This window comes from Lathamus discolor, chromosome 14 (assembly GCF_037157495.1).
Source record: "Lathamus discolor isolate bLatDis1 chromosome 14, bLatDis1.hap1, whole genome shotgun sequence".
NCBI lineage: Eukaryota > Metazoa > Chordata > Aves > Psittaciformes > Psittacidae > Lathamus > Lathamus discolor.
Window position 1 is genome coordinate 9,411,576 of NC_088897.1, and position 17,762 is coordinate 9,429,337.

Consider the following 17,762-nt stretch of genomic DNA (forward strand, 5'->3'; position numbering starts at 1 on the left):
CCCGCAAGCAGCCGGGTGGCCCAGCGCTGCCTCAGGCGGCCCCGCGGAACATTCTAGCGCCGAGGGCGGCGTTAGGGGCGTGCGGAGCCCGCAGCGCCGCGAAGCGCGCAAACCGCCTCAAGCTTGTCCCTTGCTGCGCGCCGTCCGCCCCCACGCCGAGCTGCCCCCTCCCACCCGCGGCCGGTGCCGCGCGGCCCCTCTTCCGGCTTCCGGTGCCGGGGCTATAAGAACCGCTTCCGCCTCGGCGCGCGCGCGACCTGCGGTGGGCCCGGAGCGGCCGTTTGCGTGCGGGAGCTCGCGCCGCCTGTGCCATGAACGCCCGCGGTGAGGGGGGGGGGGGGGGGAATGTGTGTGTGTGTGTCCCGTTACCATGGCAACGGGAGGGGGGTGCTACCCGTGGGGGGGTCCTGTTGCCGTGGCAGCGGGGTGGGGGGGATGCACCCTCCCGTTACCGGAGCAATGGGGGGGGGTGTGGGGTGTGTGTTACCGGTGGTGACGGCTGTGCCCTCCTCGTCCCGCAGGGCTGAGCACAGAGAAGGCCGCCGCCTTCACCCGGCGGCTGCGGTCCGAACCGCAGTTCCTGCTGGCCCAGAACGTGGCGACATGCAGCGACCCGCTGGAGGTGTGCCTGCAGCGGCAGGTGGTGCAGGACACGGTGCAGGTCTTCCAGCACGCCGTGCCCGCCGAGGGCAAGCCCGTCACCAACCAGAAGAACTCCGGTAAGGGGCTCCGGGACGAGCGGGGAGCGGGGTGCTCTCTCTCAGCGGCTGTGGTGCTCGGGGGGTGAATGGTGGCTTCCTCTGACATCACTTCATTGGCTTTGAGGCAAAGCTGTATCCCTGCAGCATCCTCTTGGGTTCATAGCAGCCTTCACACCCAGTGCTTGCCTCTGTTCCCTTCTGTATAGTGCATGATAAAATCAGTTGATTTTTGCTGTGTTTGCAGTTAAAGGTCTCTGAATTTCTTACAAGCCGTTTGGTATTTTGTCATCCTGGCCAAAGCCTTGCGGCAAAGCTGTGTCATGAATCTTGTGTTCTAAAACAAAAACGTTACAGAGCACTGGAGTGCAGACATTCCAGTTTAATCCTTGTTCCTTTGATCTCTCAGGGAGATGTTGGATTTTCTCGTGTCTCAATGCAATGCGCCTTCCTTTCATGAAGAAATACAACATTGAAGAGTTTGAATTCAGCCAGTCCTATCTCTTCTTCTGGGATAAGGTATGGTAAGCACAGGTTGCAGGTTATGTTAGGACAGCTTGTGCAATTGGGTGTTAGTACGGGGACAGGTTTTCTTTTAGGCTGGACTATTATTACAGGAGGAAATCATGAGAAGAACTGTCAAAAGTTACTGAAATCAGTATTTTAAGCACTAGTCAGGCAATGTGGGATTTCCTGAGAAGAAAGTTATCAAGATGTTAATTATAGAATCCTAGAATGGTTTGGGTTGGCAGGAACCTTAAAGCTCATCCAGTTCCGACCCCTGCCACGGGCAGGGACACCTTCCATAGAGCAGCTTGCTCCAAGCCCCATCCAATCTGGCCTTGAGCACTGCCAGGGATGGGGCAGCCACAGCTTCCCTGGGCAGCCTGTGCCCTGTTCTGAGCTGTGTCTGCTTGTTTCCTCTAAAGGAAATAGAGAAATTCTAGGACTAGTTTGGGCCATGCTTCATGGAAAAACCTCATGTTTTGCATTTTCTGTTCCCCTACCCTCAAGCTCTGTGCTAACTCCTTGGTCTGTAACAGAAAGAAGTTTATAGTATAAGCCCTGGAATGTTAGGTGGAAAATAAGGTGGATGATCTAGGTAGGACTTCTGAAGAACTGAATGCTCAGGAATGAATGCATTACGTGCCAGACTTAGGAGTATTTTTTCCCCATCCATTTCAGGTGGAACGTTGTTACTACTTTTTGAATGCCTTTGTGGAAACAGCTCAGCAGAATGAGCCTGTGGGAGGCAGACTGGTGCAGTTCCTGCTCACCAACCCCACGAATGATGGTGGACAGTGGGATATGTTGGTTAATATTATTGGTAAGAGCATTGGTCCCTTCTTGAAATGGCATGCTGGTTTGGGAAATGAGACTGAAATAGAAGAAATAATTCAGTTTGAGACTTGGGGGTTTGCTAAGGAGCATGATGCCATTAACCACTACCTTTTTCATGCCAGTTCATGAATACTAGACTTAAATCTTGTGTGGGATCTTAACTCTTGCATGTTGCTGTGGATAACAGAAGCTCTGAAGATCAACAGAAATAATGAGACTTTGTGTTCAGTAAAAAGGTTCAATCCCCTTTACTTCTGTCATCAACTCAACATTGGTTATTTATATCCACGTATTCAATTCTTAGGGCATCTGGTAAGGAAAAAACCCATTGCTAGACTAGGGTGTGTCTACAAGGCAGAAGCAAAACTACTTAGGGCTGAAGCCTGAAGATAGGCGGTGTAAAGATCAGTGAGGGAAATGATGTGGAATGTGGCAGTGCTGGTCTTACAAAGATCCAGCTGAAGTGAGATCTTTCATACACAGATTAAGGAGATACTTTTCCATGTCTAAATTATACTAGGGTTTGCTTTTGTGTTATGAAACAATATGACACTTTGTAAATCAACAAGCCAATGATGCAGCTTTAGAATCACAAAAGGAATTTGTTTCTTTGAAGCCTGAAGGTTACTTTTTTCCCCCATCCAGTTGTTACAAATATTTAATCAGGGCAGAGGAGGTTTTGGATGCTGCTCTTACACCCAGAGCCTTATTAGCCAGTGCAATATTTGATTGGTGCCATAATATGGGAAGTAGTTGAGCTGCTGCTGGTGCCTTATAAATGTTGAGGAGGAAAAAGAGTCTGGGAAGTCAGTCACTTAACCTTAAATAAAATACATGGAATAACGTGTAAGAAACCCAGTTCTCAAAGGTAATTCAGGGGCTTAACTTTCAATTAATTTCTTTTTCTGATGAGAAATGCTTCTTAAAGAGCACAACTTAATTCAACACCTAAAAGTATAAATTACATGATACTGAACAGTTCAGGGATTCCACTTCTGGGGACCCTGTGGAGTACAGACCAGAGGTCAACATTCAGTCACAAATTAAGATGTAAACTTTGAATACTCATAGCCTTTAAATAAGAGACTTTCCCTTGTAATCTCTGCATAAAACCCAAGTATATGTAGCTTTTACATGGGTATAGGCAGAAGCATTAACATCTACTGTGTAGATAATTATTAGAAGATAATACAACATTATGTAGGTAGGAATTAGATGATGGTTAATCTGTAGTATTATTACTTTTCTTTAGAAAAGTACGGTGTTGTCCCCAAGAAAAACTTCCCGGAGTCTCATACTACAGAGGCTACTAGAAGGATGAATGAGATCTTGAATCATAAGGTAAAATTGATGTAATTAAGGGGGAAGGATGAGGCTGAGCCTGTTTCAAGGGTTCTAGCCACCTTCATTTCTCTTTATTGACTGAAGTATTAAGTGCATGTCAACAATTTCACTTGCTTTTATTCAAAAAACAGCCTAAAGTCTCAGCAATTTGTTAATACCGGAGCATGGAGCAGGAAAGTGTTTGTGGAAGATGTCCACTGTGGGGCTTCAGTAACGTGAAAGTACCCTGCATGGGTTTAGTAGCAATTGTTCCTAATCCTCGAATTTCTAAGAAGTTAATTCCTGATGTGTGGCTGATTAAGCCTGTTAATGCAAAACTAGCACTTGGCATCTAAGTGACTTTTTTACTGGCAAACTCAATGGAAAAAAGTGAAAGTATTTTCAAAACACTGAATCTTAAAAATCAGCATTCAGTACAGAAAGAGCAGTTTTGTCTGAAGGAAGATATAAGCTCGCTCCTTGAACTGCAGATAGAATCAGTCTGGGAAGATGCTAGAGTAGGTACCTAGATAAAAAGGTAATTAAAGCTTCTTCCCAGTGAGCTGTGGTTAATTTTTCTCCGGTTCATTTGCTACATGCTCAGGGAAAAGCGCCTGCAGAAATCCATATAAAAAAAGTAAAGTATGTGCTGAAAAGCTGAGACATAATGAATGGTGTTAATGCTATTCTGGTCTTGAACATGGCAAGCCAGCTGGTCTTGAGGGAGCCCTGCTCACTGTTCCTGGCCTTATGGATTGTGACAGTAATGGGAAGTGTGTGCTGCTCTTGCTGCAGTTCTGCAGGCAGTGGGGAAATGCTCCACTCCTTTTATCAACCAAGAGATCAATTATGCATTAGAATTGCAACATAAATTTTACAGTATAAAGACAGTCTGAGTCAGAGGTGATGTGAGTGGATGTTGCAGCATCAGTTATGGAACTGGGAAATCCAGCCTTAAGAAGAGCTAATGGCTGCGAGTTTCAAACTAATGGTTGGGAAATAGTAATTGAGTTGCAACTATTTGTTCACTTCAGATTATTTTTTGTGATATCTTACATCTAAATCATTCAGATATCTTCTGAAAAGAATCAGTATCTAACAAAGCTTCTGCAAGGATTTTTCTTTTGATTTTGAAAACATGGAGTGTAAAACAGTGCTTGAAACTACCAGATGGGAAGTCCCAAAAACATAATAGGTGACCCTTTCATATCCTTATAATAAAAGGACTCTCTTTAAACAGATGAGAGAATACTGTTTGCGGCTTAGAAATATGGTGGAAAGTGGAACAATGAGAGGAGAACTTTGTGCTGCGATGGACACGATGATAGAAGAGGTAAATACACTTGTATGACATGAATCTTGTTGAAAGCAAGGCTAGGATGGATGAGATTTCTTACTCTTGTTCTGCAGCTAATGGATCGTCCAAACCAATTGCCTTTTGTTTGCCTAAGTAGCAGTGTTTTGTAAGGCAGAGTGCTTGGAGGTGTTCATTGTGTGTTCTTGCAGTGGCTTGTTTATCTCAGTCTGAGTTTTTCTAATACTTTCAAACAAATACCTTGAATTTACAGAACCCCAAACTAAGACATTTTAGACACATCTTGCCCCTTCTTGTTGGGAGAGCATTATTTTGTATCTTTAGAGAGCAAAATAGTGGGCTAACCAGCTTTTATAAGCAGTAGGAAAGAGGCTGAAAATTGCTTTCTGCTGGCTTTGAATGTAGACTCTTACTGCACAAGTGTTGTTGCATAAATCCCCCACAAGAGAGCAGAAGAGAACAACAAAAGGGAGTTCTCTGTGAGCTGAGCACAAGGCTGAACCCAGCTGTGGTCTGATACTGAAGGGCAGCAAAGGAAGGAATTGCAGCATCTGTTCCTGGCTCTGTGAGTTAACTCAAAATCAAATCAATTGGCAAGTCCGTAGTACACAGTATGGGTAGTGGCTGCCCTCCATCTGGTCACACTGAATGAGTGACACGCATCATAGTCCTCATACTTGATTCTTAAATAGCCAAAAGTAATGTTAAAAGCTCAGACTGTTTTAGGTTGACGATGTGCGTTTTAAAAGGAAGGATCTATTTCACTTGTTCAATGAAAAGTGGTTTTAACATCTGTCATTAGAGGACTCAAGAAATCAAATGGTTTGGTTATGTATGTTAGTTTTTCTGCACCCCAGTAAACATCAGAGTTAGGCAGGGTTATATTATTGAAACAAACCTTTTATGATATGACTTCAGATGAACTCAGTGGTTTGAGCCTACCAGAGTCTGTTGCCAACCAGTACTTAGTTCACAAGTGGATTAACATGATTTACATGCAGTGTGTGTCCAGAAGCCCTTGGAGGATTTTACAGCAGACATCAAAAGCTTCCTAGAGATGTTAATTTTCAGGGCAGTGACATGCAGTTCACTGCACAATGGCTCTTCTCTTGTTTAGAGCATCTTGCCCTCCAATGAGGGATCCTGGACCTGGCATTAAAGGCTTATTAAGTGATTGCAGTTTGTTCTGTAGAAAGGCTCTGTTTAGTTTGCTGATGTTAACACAGTGTTTTCTCCTGCAAGTGGTTTGCAACTTTTGTTGACTGAAAGTAAATCCACTTTGTAGTTGAAATATGCAATTGCACCTCTCTTGTATACTTTAAAAACACTTAGTTTGAGAGGCTTGTGATCACTCTTGTTTCATGTGTTTATATGTATACAAGTGGTATTGCATCTATTTTTGTATGTGGCAAAACAGAGCTTGGGTTTGTTCTGTGCAGTTTTATTTGCATAGCAAATCTTGGTTTGCTCCTGCAGGGAGGCAGTGCTCTAGCTAAAATGGGGCAGTCATTGGCACACAAGATTAAATATTCACTCCAGAACTGTATAAACAACCTTCTTATCAAGCCAGTGCACAGCAGGTCAGAAGCTGAAATCAGTGCACTGCATGTGATTGACTTTTTCTTCCTTCACTGTTTTCCTCTGTAGACTCTTCCTTATCAGGAGTACCCTCCTTTTCCCCTCCTTGTTCATTTGGGATTTTAGCACAAGCCACTTTATCTTTGCCTTATCTTGGTTCTAGTTGTCACTGGAGTGGTATAAGTCACCTTTTAGCTTAAATGTCTGCTTACTTATTGATTGATAGAGGAAGCTTGTGAGATCCTGAGATGGGCTGTGCTGGGTGTGGTGGCAAAACAACTGAGGGAGGTCAATCCCGGGCTCCACTGCCCCTGAGACTTCTGTCTCCATCACTTTCCTTCCTCTGGCTGGAGCCTGCTTGTGCGTTGCTCTCCTTTCAGGCGCATTTTTTCTTGCTTATTTTGTTTTCATAACCTCGTCCCTCACCACTTGGGGTTATTTGAGGTAACGTGGGTGTATCCACAGCAAATGCTGCTTTTTGTGCAGTCTGTGCAAAGTTAAATATTTATAGTAGTTTAGGGATTTACATTTGCTCTTTAACGTATTTATTGAGAGATAAATGTGTGAGTTCCTCCAGTGAAAACACTAAGCCCACACCCTTGATTCAACCCATAATTAATCTCTTGGCTTGTTTTCTTAAACTGCTTGGAGCAAGAACACCTTTACTTATATTTTGTGCACAGCCGAATAGCGTTATTTAGTGTGGGAGCTGTGCTTCTTTTGCTGTCAGCACAAAGCTAGTTCTTAGGGAGCCTTCGGATCCCTATAAAACAGCTCAGCTAGCTCCAGAAAGGGTATGTCAGCTCCAGGAAAGGTATTCTGCCTCATCCCCTGTGAAAAGTCAGTGAGAGGAAGGTGTGAAGACTACCAGCCTCAGAAAGCTGCCACAAACCAGTGACTGGATCCTAGTGCAGAAGGTGCACTTGGGATATGACTCCCCCTTTCTCCTGTTTTAAATAACTCGTTGTTTTCTTGCAAGGAGAGGACTCAGGACATGGACAGAGCTGAAGCAGAGCAGTGTCAGCTGAAGTAAAACAGGTTCAAACCTGTTTTAATATGATTGAATTGTTTTGTCCCCAGGGTACCTGTGGCGGGTCCTGCTAAATATCCTTAGAGACAGTCATCTGGTTACACTGCCTACGAGTTAGCACATTTTATGATAAGCCCTGTGAGAAAGTACAGTAGTGGTTAAGTGCAGCTTCATATTCTGATTTAGAGGGATGCTGATGACTTGAAATCCGGTCAACTGTTTGTGCTTAGAAGCAACAGAAAGCTGCCATCTGTGAAGGATGTCACAGTCAGCAGGCAGGGATCTTGGATGAAATTAAATAGCCTGCCAGCTCAACCCTAAACAGACATTGTCAAACATATTAAAAGGGATGGGAAGATTATTCGAGCCTTTGAAAAGAAGCAAAAGTCCATGTTTGAAATCTAAATGAACATTGCATGAAAAGAAAAGAGATCAGTACAGGGAAACGCTGGCACAGAATGCTTTGTTACACGCATGGCAGAACGATTGGTTTGTCTTTGCGTTTGCATGGGGCAAAGCGCCTGGTGGAATATGTGATGCTGAATGCTCAAGCCTTTCTAGAATCAGTTTGAAGTTTCTCTTGAACTGGGAAAGCATCTTGTTGGAGGAACTTCAGAATTACTTATGAAATGTTGGCATGAGCCTGCGCAGTGTATTGGCCTTTGCTCTGGCCACTGCATTCCTAGGAAACCTGGAATTCGTATGCAACCTTGGGCTTCTGTTTTGCCTGATGATAACACGGGGTGTGAAAAAGGAGAGAGATTCTGCATTTTTCCTGTGGCCTTTCAGTTTTCCTTTTGGTCTGCTGAAACACGTAGAGGTCCGGAGCTGAATGCAAGTAATTCATGCGTGTGTGTTTACTCATGTTCTTCAGAGGTGGTGTTAAGATCCCATTTCTCCAGTTGGTTCTCACATGGAGAAATCCACTCCTCGGTGGCATTGCTGTGGTAGGAGACGCACTGCTGCATGTTCCAACAAGTTCACAGCTGTTTGCTTCTCTGGGCAGGTATTCAGAATAGTGAGCACTTGCCTGGGCAACCCTCCAGAGACTTTCTGCTGGGAGTTCCGGGATAAGGAGAAGAACTACCACAAATACGGCCCCATGACACCGGTGCAGTTCTACAATGAGCATGTGAAGCCGTACTTCAACATGGAGGACAAGGTGGGGATGCTAAAAGGCTTTCCAAACTTCCCAAGACCTTTCTTTGCTGCCAAGCCACTTATTTCCACTGTTGCAAGTGTCCTGTCCACCCCCGTAACCCATGTTATGGGTACTACACCCACAAGTCAAAGATGTTTATTCTTCCCATTCTCCTGTTTGTGCTCTACCCTACAATTAGCTGCGATCCCACATTGCACTTCCATCCTGATTTTGTAATTATGAGATATGCAATGATCTAAGCAGTCATAAACTGCCACGAAACAGCTGTTAAAAGAGCAAGAATAACATGCAAAACCGCTATGCCAGTTAGGAGGTGAACTAATAAAACCAAACAAAACCTTAAAAATGCTGGTATTTCAGCCAAGTGGTTTGTTTGCTGATGGGACAGGCAGCTGGGACCAAAGTAATCCTCTGAAATCCAGCTGGATTCAGTTCTCAAAGGTTTCAGTTACGTTGCATCCTAATTTATGACATCTTGGGTTTTGGCAGATTTGTCTAGTGAATGATCCTCGGCCTCAGAATCCATACAACAGGCTGTACACAGTGGAGTACCTGGGCAACATGGCAGGAGGGAGGAAAACACTCTACAACAACCAGCCTGTGGATGTCCTGAAAAAACTAGCTGCAGCATCCATTAAGGATGGCGAGGTTGGTTTGGTTTCTCTTTGTGGATGGCACAGGGCAGCCCTTGTAATGTAAAACTGGCTGGGATATGGCCCAGATGTGACTCTGCTTTCTGTTTGTAGGCTGTGTGGTTTGGCTGTGATGTTGCAAAGCACTTCTATAGCAAGCTGGGAATCAATGACTTGAATATGTAAGTAGACAATTGAAACGGGGTAGCATTTGGGATACTTGGCTAGGACATAAACAGTCCTTAAGCTGCTTGAGAAACTAATTTGTACATACTTGGGATTATATAACCCCCCAAGAGTGTATTTAAGTAATTCAGCAGCAACATGTTTTGTCACTTGTTAGCTAAACTCTGAGTCCTTTAAAGATGCACAAGTGGTTGTTAAACATTCTTACTCGTTTGAATTGTTTAGTACTTGGTGAGAGGAACTCCTAAAGAGATCAGCTTTTGTATTTATTCTGATACAAAAAAGAGTCGAACTTTTATGCCTGTGCACTGGCTCCTGATTTAGTTTACTGGTTCCCTGGTTTACTACTAGTGAGAATTTCTCCCTGCATCCTTTTTGATATTGCTTATGTGCCTTCCCAATAGATACAATCATGAGCTGGTGTTTGGTGTCTCTGTCAAGAACTTGAACAAAGCAGAACGGTTAATCTTTGGAGAATCCATGATGACCCACGCCATGGTGCTGACAGCTGTCACTGAGAAGGTGGGTCTCTCTCCTCAAGTTCTGATGCTTGCATGGATGTATCTGACTGTTCCGGCAGCTTGTGTTCTGGGCTCCTTCACAGTGTTCATGCGTGCCTGGGTTGTCTGTTGTCCCTGTGGTGTTTGAGGGTTCAGAACATATTTAACAAGGAGGGAAGAATTTGTGACAAGTCCAGGATTTCTTTCCTTCTGCCCACAAACATTTACTGAAGAAAGGGAAAAGGAAGTAAGCTTCTATTTTTAACAAAACAGAAAACCTACGTTAACTGATTTTTAAATACAGATTCCTGATGTATCTTGCTGAGCAAGCAATCAAGTATCACATCAAATGTTTCCTACCATGTCCCACTCCATGGGTTAGTCGTTTTACAGCATGAAGCTCTTACTGCTAAAATGCCAGTAGGAGGCACTTTGCAATGGTCTAAACCTCCTGCAGCTCTGGCATGTGACTTCCCTGACCTACTCATAATTAGGGAAGGAAGATGGTGTCCAAAATAGCTCTGTGGCATGACAGTAGGCTGAGATGAATCCACAACTAAATCAGCTCCTGGCACTATAACAAAGCACATGTGGAGTAAAAAGAACCATGTGAAAACTTACAACTCGGGGTTATCTGCAGTGTTGTTTTCCATGTATTTCCAGAAGCTGTCATTATTAAAGTTTCTTTGAAGTGATCTCTTCCTGTCCAACATGACCTTGGCTTGAGAAACAGCAGCTTGCCCAGAACTGAAAGTTAGTTTGAGCTCTGGAGTTGGAGGACTCGGGATGGGAATGCTGAGTCAGAACTTTTGAGTTACTTTTTACAACTCAGTGTGTTATTTCTCTTGTTCTGCATTCTGAGCTCTTAACACTTCCAGTTTGTGTAGAAATGTGTTGCATGAACACATCTCTAAAGCCATTGTTTTTCAGCTAGACATTTACTTTTCTAGTATTTAATACCTATTACTCGTGACTGAAGACTGTCTGTACTTATTGTACAGGTTTGTGGCTGCATTTCATTGCAGCTATAGTCTATGGTCTGTGTTTTTGAATTCATTCTTTTACATGCCTAAAGGTATCATTGCATAAAATGTGACCTGATCTCTGATTTTCAAGAAAAGGATGTGTATAAGATCAGTAAAGATGGTAGCTCGAAACCCAAAGATAGTTTAAAAGAAATAATCCTAAAACAAGCTCAGCATTTAGAGGCTTTTCCACATTCAAAATGGACTAAGTTGTTTCTATTTTTTATTTGAGCATGTTGTCTTACATTAAACCTTAATCTAAAGGAACTTTGATAAATTGAGCTATAAAATGTAATACCTTGGATTTACCTACTTTATAAAAAAGCTTTAAAGACTTAAAAAATCCTATTACAATTTTACAACATAAAATTGAGGTGGATTAAATGCACCTTTTGCTTCAAGTTAATGTACCTAAACGTGCTTATCCCACTGTGTCTGATGGCAGCAAGAGCTGACTTACCCTAGTCTGGTAACTCTCGAGTGTCCTGTATTTTTTAAAGTGAGAATAGAAGCAATACAGCAATATTCCACTGAATAATAAATGGATTTATGGGGTGCTTTGCAGGTTAGTTTTTTGTATTAGAAAACTACTTTAGGGGCAAATGAGTGTACTTAATGCAGGCTGGAATACTGCACACTCCTGAACACGAACTCATGCACTCCATGCTCATTAGAAGCCTCGTCTGTTCTTTCAGAGCAGCAGACTTGGAGCTGTGTCCTTCAGCCAGATCCTGAAGTCTTTGTAGTTGCTCTTACTGTTACTGTTATAGATGATTAGAGTTGCTTCATTGTCCTTGCTCCTTTCCTCTGATTCCTGCTTCAAGCAAGTTGTGTTCTGTATTTCCGAAGGCCCCATGGCAGGTCCTAGGGAAGGCTGCCTAAATTCTGTCAGTTAAGTCCAAGCTCAAATTTGGTTAAATTTAAATCGTCTGGTGAAAATAACTACTTCTTGCAGGGTCTCTTCTCAACCACACTTCCTCTTGTAGGCAGGTAGACAAGTATTTTAGGAGATCACATTTCTCCAACTCTTCTGTTGTCCGAAAGCTGCTGATGCCTTTTAGGAGTGGAGCTCTGTGGGTTGCTGGTGCTGGATTTAGACTAGGAAGGGTTGGCTGCTACAAACTCACGTGGTCCTTCACTACTGAATAGCCATCACCTTCTTTTGTCACAGGATGGGCAAGAAGATGCATTTGAAAAATGGAGAGTGGAAAACTCCTGGGGTGAAGACCGTGGTAATAAAGGTAATCTGCAGTCATGGGAATGGAGAGCTGAACTTAGTGCTTGGAAATACGGAGGTGGGAGGGGGAAGGGGGATGTGCTGTGTGCCCTTCACTAGCATGCAGACCACTGAGTTATGGCACTGTATTCCTGGAAGACAAACGTTCCTCACTCAGATGTGATTTACAGCTAACTAAATTGAATGTAGACATTGGAGAAGCAGGAAGGGTCACTGGATAAAGCTGACACTGTGGCTGCAAGTTCAGCTGTAGAGGTGATTGTGGTTGTGGGAGGTGGCCGTAAGTGATTGATCCTGACACTTCTTGACAGATAGAGCATTTGGTCCCAAAGGCAGGAGGATGCAGTTAACAGAGGCTCCTATGCTGGGGGCTAGAACTGGAACTCTTGAGTGTAGATAGCTTAACGATACAGGACATGTATTATCTTTACAGTGTTTGACAATCCAGTAACCAAACTTTTCATGTATGGGAAGATACTGGTAGACTTTAAAGTTCGTATCAAAGTTTAAATACTTCATTATAACTGCGGTGAGGCCTTGGCAGAGCATTTGGTAAAGTGGAGTGGAGGGAAACTCCATGATTTTAGTCATCCCCTATCTGATGCAGGCCGGATGTGGATTCAGGCCTGGCACATGCTCACTCATGAGCATGCTGTGACCGACTCCAGTGTGTGTCCACAATAGTCATTGCTGACCACATTTTTCTGCTGCACATTAATCCCAAATGTTGTGCTCACAAGATTTGGTATGGCTGAAATTTCTCACGATGTCTGGGTTTTCTTCTGGGAATAGGCTATTTTAGGAAACATCTGGTTTAGGATGTGGTCTCGTTCATAAGCTTTTGGTATCTTACAAACAGCTAGCTGCAGTGTATGGTATTCTTCTAACAGTGTCTTAATTGATGTTCTGGCCCCTTGGTGCTGCAGTCGTGTCTGTTCTGAGTTAGCTGTGTACGTTCACAGCAAAGTATTCCAGTAACAGTCTTTAGTCTTGAGCAAACAATGAAGCTGTGGTGATGTTCAGCCTTCAAGGCTCATCAGTGTGACAGCAGTAAAATGTACTTTGGAATGCTGGATTAAGTAAAGGAGCCAAATAGTGAGAAGTAACATCAAAACTGTTCATGTCTCCAAACCTAATTAAGGACCTTTATGTATAATAGAGACTATAAAACATAAAAATGGCTGGTTAGTTGTGCTCTTATTATCAAACACTTAGTTTTGAGACACTCCACATACTCAGTTTGTGATGTTTGATGCTACTAGTGTTAGTGGAATGCTTCCAGGAAGGAAGTGCCTTACTCAGCTTGCTTTACAACCATGCTTTGGACTTAAGTTTGTACTCCAAATGTTCTGGAGCTCACAGGTGTGTGTCAGAGCTTTGGCTGTGCTCCTTGGCCAAGGTTGAGTTGTTCTTCACTAGACCTGGAGAAAAATTGGCTCAATTTTGGGATATTGGCTAATATTCCCAAACAGTGCAGTGGACCAAAGCCCGGCACTGCTTGCAGGAGTTGTACCTGTGGAGCTGTGACTGAACAGCAGCAGTTTTGTGCTGGTGTTACTGGACTGGAGCACCAGGGAATGCTGTGATGGGGCTGCAGAGGCTGTGACTGATGTGTGGAGAGCCATGTTTGCGTTTTTTGGCTTTCTTCACTTCAAACATATAATCCAAAAGCAAAAAAGAAAAGCTACAGCAACAGGAAATGAATAGTGCAGTGCTTCAGGCTTCAAGTTAGAAATAACACCAAGCTAACCCAGTTCCCTAGTCGTCTTGAAGATTACTTGGAACTTGTTTGCCAGCTTTGTAAGCTTAACTTGCTGCTTGGTTTGCACCAACAGTTTATCCTCCTTAGACATTCTCTTTTCCAAACACAGGTTCACTTTTTAAATGGCTCTAAAAGAACTCATTCTTAAGAGGAGCTGGTGGTTCCTTTGACATCTAACAGGACCCTGCTTGTACCTTGTATGCACATCTTATGTGCATGGCATCTGTGTGCACTCTGGGTTAGTCACTGTCACTTGTCTGTTCTGTGCTGGTAGACTGTGGTCTCTGGGAAGTCTTGCTCACTGTGTATGTTTTGCTTTGGTTAGGGAGTTGCCTGGAAAAGTGCCTTGAGAGAAAATCCCATCAGAATTAGGAAGCTTGACTCTATTTCAGAGTTATTTTTGTCAGGGAGGTGATTCCCTGAGTGACTCTCTTGGGCATGACCAAGCAAACCCCTGTTGCGCTAAAGGCAGTTGCACTGTCCTTCAGAGCTCATTCTTGGATGCTAGAAGAGGTAACTTGGCAGAATTTCCTTCCCTTTCTCTTGCTTTTTGACTCTTCAGTGTCCAGCACTAGCTGGTGTTAGGAGGGTGAGGATTTGTGGTCTGTCCTAACTCTTCCTATGCCATGGACTCTCTCTAGCAGTGGTTTTTAATCTTATCTGCCTTGTTAAGGAATTGGGCAGTTGTGTTTGAACAAGTCCAGTGCAGAGAACCAGAATCCACATCAGTAAAGAGGCCAAGAATGATGTTAAACTTGGCACATCCCAGCTGAGGCCCAGTTGGGTGTGGGGGATACAAGTAAGCCCCAACTCCATTATTTCTTGGACAGGATGTCAAAGGGCAAAGCCCACAACAAACCACCAGAGACCAGGCTTTGAGTCATTAAAAACCAAGCAAACAAATGACTTGGTGCTGGTAGGAAATGGAACTGTGTTTTCACATGGGGTTCCTGTTGCTTTGCTCCCAGTACAGCCTGAGGTGCCGGATACCACCTGCTTCCCCAGACTTGCATGGTGCAGGACTGGAAAGCCTGTGATTCCTGGTTTGGGTATTGTGGGATGAAGTTGGTTACATGCTCACACTGCACTGGGCGCACAGAACTGAGTTCTTGTGGTAGTGCTTGTCCCGGAGGCAGGGAGGCCCTGGGAATAGCCAAGCATTGGTTGCCTTTCATAAATAGCTAGTAATTACACTCAGATCTGTTGAAAAAGTGTTGCTTGGAATCCTGTCTGTTTCTCCTCAAGGAATCCTGTTTCTCCTCCACGGCTGCTGACAAACACTGCTTGTTTTTTGAGGTAAAAAAAGACTCTTCCCATTTAAATGTTTCCTTTCTGTGTTCACTGGCACTCTGTCAGCCATGCAGTTATCCTGTGTGCTCTTTTGTCCTGATACAGGACATTATTACCTAGGTTTGAACCCGGCTTATCCCATCGGGTATCTCTTTTTGAAACCAAGCACAAGAGGAAGCCTAAGTCACCTTATCACATCCAGCTGATAGGGGTCCATCTGCTTGTTTTGGCATGAAAAAGACCTTCTTGTGATACGTCTCCAGCTAGAAGTCCGCTCCCTTTTGCCTTTTCTAATCTCTTGTACTGGCTGTTGTGTACATACATAACAGATTTACTGTAGATATTTCATGTCTGTATTTGTAGATGTGTGTGTATATCATCCTGTAAGTATGCTATGACAGAAGGACACTTAGTTTCTCCTCCAACAGAGGAATCGCAGCACAAGCACAAAGCGGCTTTTAGTAGTCCTTTGGGAATTTTCCAAGGCTTTATTTTCAGGTGCCCACATCCTAGGTTATGGAATAATTTGCAGGCCATTGATCCTCAACTGACCTCTCCCTGGCCAGCAGCTGGGCAGTGTAAAATGCTTTTCCTTTGGCTAAGTTAGAGAAGTGTGGACCAGCCTGGTACACAGAGGAGTACTCTTTGTAGTCAGGTGCTGCGTTGTGCTACAAGGTGATGTTGTTCCAAGTTCTTTTCAGTATTCTGGCCTTAACATAGAACTGGTTTGAGTAGAAGCAATAGATCAGTTTCCCAAGGTGAAGCTCCATTGTGCACCCTGCCTAGAAGTGCAGGAAACTTTCCTGTTTCTTTTTCACTTTTGCCCATCACCTGGTTGCAGTGCAGGGCTCAGGGTTGCCTTAGGTAGGATCTTAGGTGTATGTATACTGCTGCGTGCAAAGTATGTATCTGCTTTTAATGAAGAAATTGATAATGGCTTTCATTGTGCCACTGGCACAGGCCTTCTCAAACAGTGTCCTTACTTATTTGCATGTTCTGAAGTTCTGCTTGACGCTTCCTCCTTGTTCAGACACTGTGATCCTAATCAGCCCTGTCAAGCTGTGAGATACAGGATGTCAGCAGCAGAGTTCATTATCCTCTCAGGGTGCAATTACTTGTTGGCTCTTGGGAGTGAGAGGTTTTTGTGTGTCCCAAGAACTCATATCCTGAAGAGAGAATAATCAGGGCAGCTCCCTTTGGCAGTGCTTCCAAAATGGCTTCTAGCTCGGATTACAATTGATAGGGTTTTTAATTTATGGGAATTATCTGATCTCTTGCTTTAGAAACAAGATGCTGTAGATAGATGCATTTATTGTCCATATTCTTTAGACATTTTCTTGTTTCATTTGATTGTGGGATGATACTGTATAAGGACATGAGGAACTTTATTACATAAAGCCTGCTCATCTGTCTTCTAAATGCTTGCTTTCTCCCAGCCTGTCTTTATTTTCAGTTCACCTTGAACAGTTTCTTTCCAATGGCAGCTTTCTGTTAAAGCCTCTGATACTCTCAAAGTGACTGTTTTCCCCCCAGTTCAAAGGCTGTTCACTGAAATTCTCTGTAAGAACTATATTAAGGAGGACAAAATGAAGATTTAGTTCAGCTGAAGTGTGATTTAGATGGTTTATGTTTGAGGAGAGCAGATGGCCTCCTCTCACTGCAAGAACTAAACCAGCAAAGTTTTGTTAAGCCACAGATGGTTGGATATTCACCCAGAAAATTTCCCTTTTCTTAACCAAACCCTGAAAACATCTAAAGCCAGGGACTTAACTGCCTTAAATGCCTTTTTAAGGCATTGTAATTCACTTGAATATTCTCAATGCCTGTTTTAACAGAGGGAGCATAAATAATGAACATTCTGGGTCTTGCTTTTCCTAGCAGGCTTTTTGCCTGGTCTTTCAGTGCACATGAAGTACATCTGGTCAGCCTGAAGGTTGATTTCTTTGTGTTGAGAGATACCATATCTGACTGGCCCTGTTTAACACATCATACGCAAGTGAAACTTTGCCTGCTTCACTGTATTGGTGGTGGTTCTCTTGTAATGAGCTGTTTTCATCTCCAGGTTACCTGATCATGACTGATGACTGGTTTTCTGAGTACGTGTATGAAGTGGTGGTGGACAAGAAGCATGTACCAGAAGACATCCTGGCAGTGATGGAGCAGGAACCAATTGTTTTGCCAGCGTGGGACCCTATGGGGGCTTTAGCCAAGTGAATATTTGCCTCTTAATGGTCAACCAGAATTAGATGCAATAGAGAATTCCAGTGGTTGGAAGCCATAGCCAAATGATAATGTGACCAAGCCCTCAGCATGGTCCATACTCTCAAAATGTAAGTTAAGGATCATTGGGAAATAGCGCTTTACTGACTCACCTGAATGAAGCTCTCAGACAGGCTCCTCCAAAAGCTAAAAAGGGGAAAGGCAAAACCTCATCATGGAAAAGTATTTGATTTCACAAATTTTGAGTACAAGTCACCATAGTAACTTACTAGAATTACTTTGACCCGTGTTTTCCCTAGAAAAGATGGCCATAAAAGGCCCTTTAGAATTACCAGCTGATTGTTAGAACAAATACATTGAGATCCTTATAAATTAACCATCCACGGTTTGAATGGTACCATAAAAGAATGCCCAAAAGATTTTATAGATTTACACTTCTGCATTTGCTGAAGTTTCAAAGAGG

General features: G+C 43.5%; 1 protein-coding gene across 1 annotated transcript; it reads left to right on the forward strand.

Annotated features, from left to right (window-relative positions):
• The first annotated feature begins 201 nt into the window (after positions 1-201).
• BLMH (bleomycin hydrolase) lies at positions 202-17,535 on the forward strand. The gene is made up of 12 exons (XM_065694553.1): positions 202-324; positions 522-719; positions 1,108-1,217; positions 1,884-2,025; positions 3,292-3,380; positions 4,603-4,695; positions 8,292-8,447; positions 8,937-9,095; positions 9,194-9,261; positions 9,670-9,787; positions 11,962-12,031; positions 17,142-17,535. Exons 1-12 carry the CDS (start codon positions 312-314, stop codon positions 17,291-17,293), a joined length of 1,368 nt encoding a protein of 455 aa, XP_065550625.1. The 5' UTR covers positions 202-311; the 3' UTR covers positions 17,294-17,535.
• The last annotated feature ends 227 nt before the right edge of the window (positions 17,536-17,762 follow it).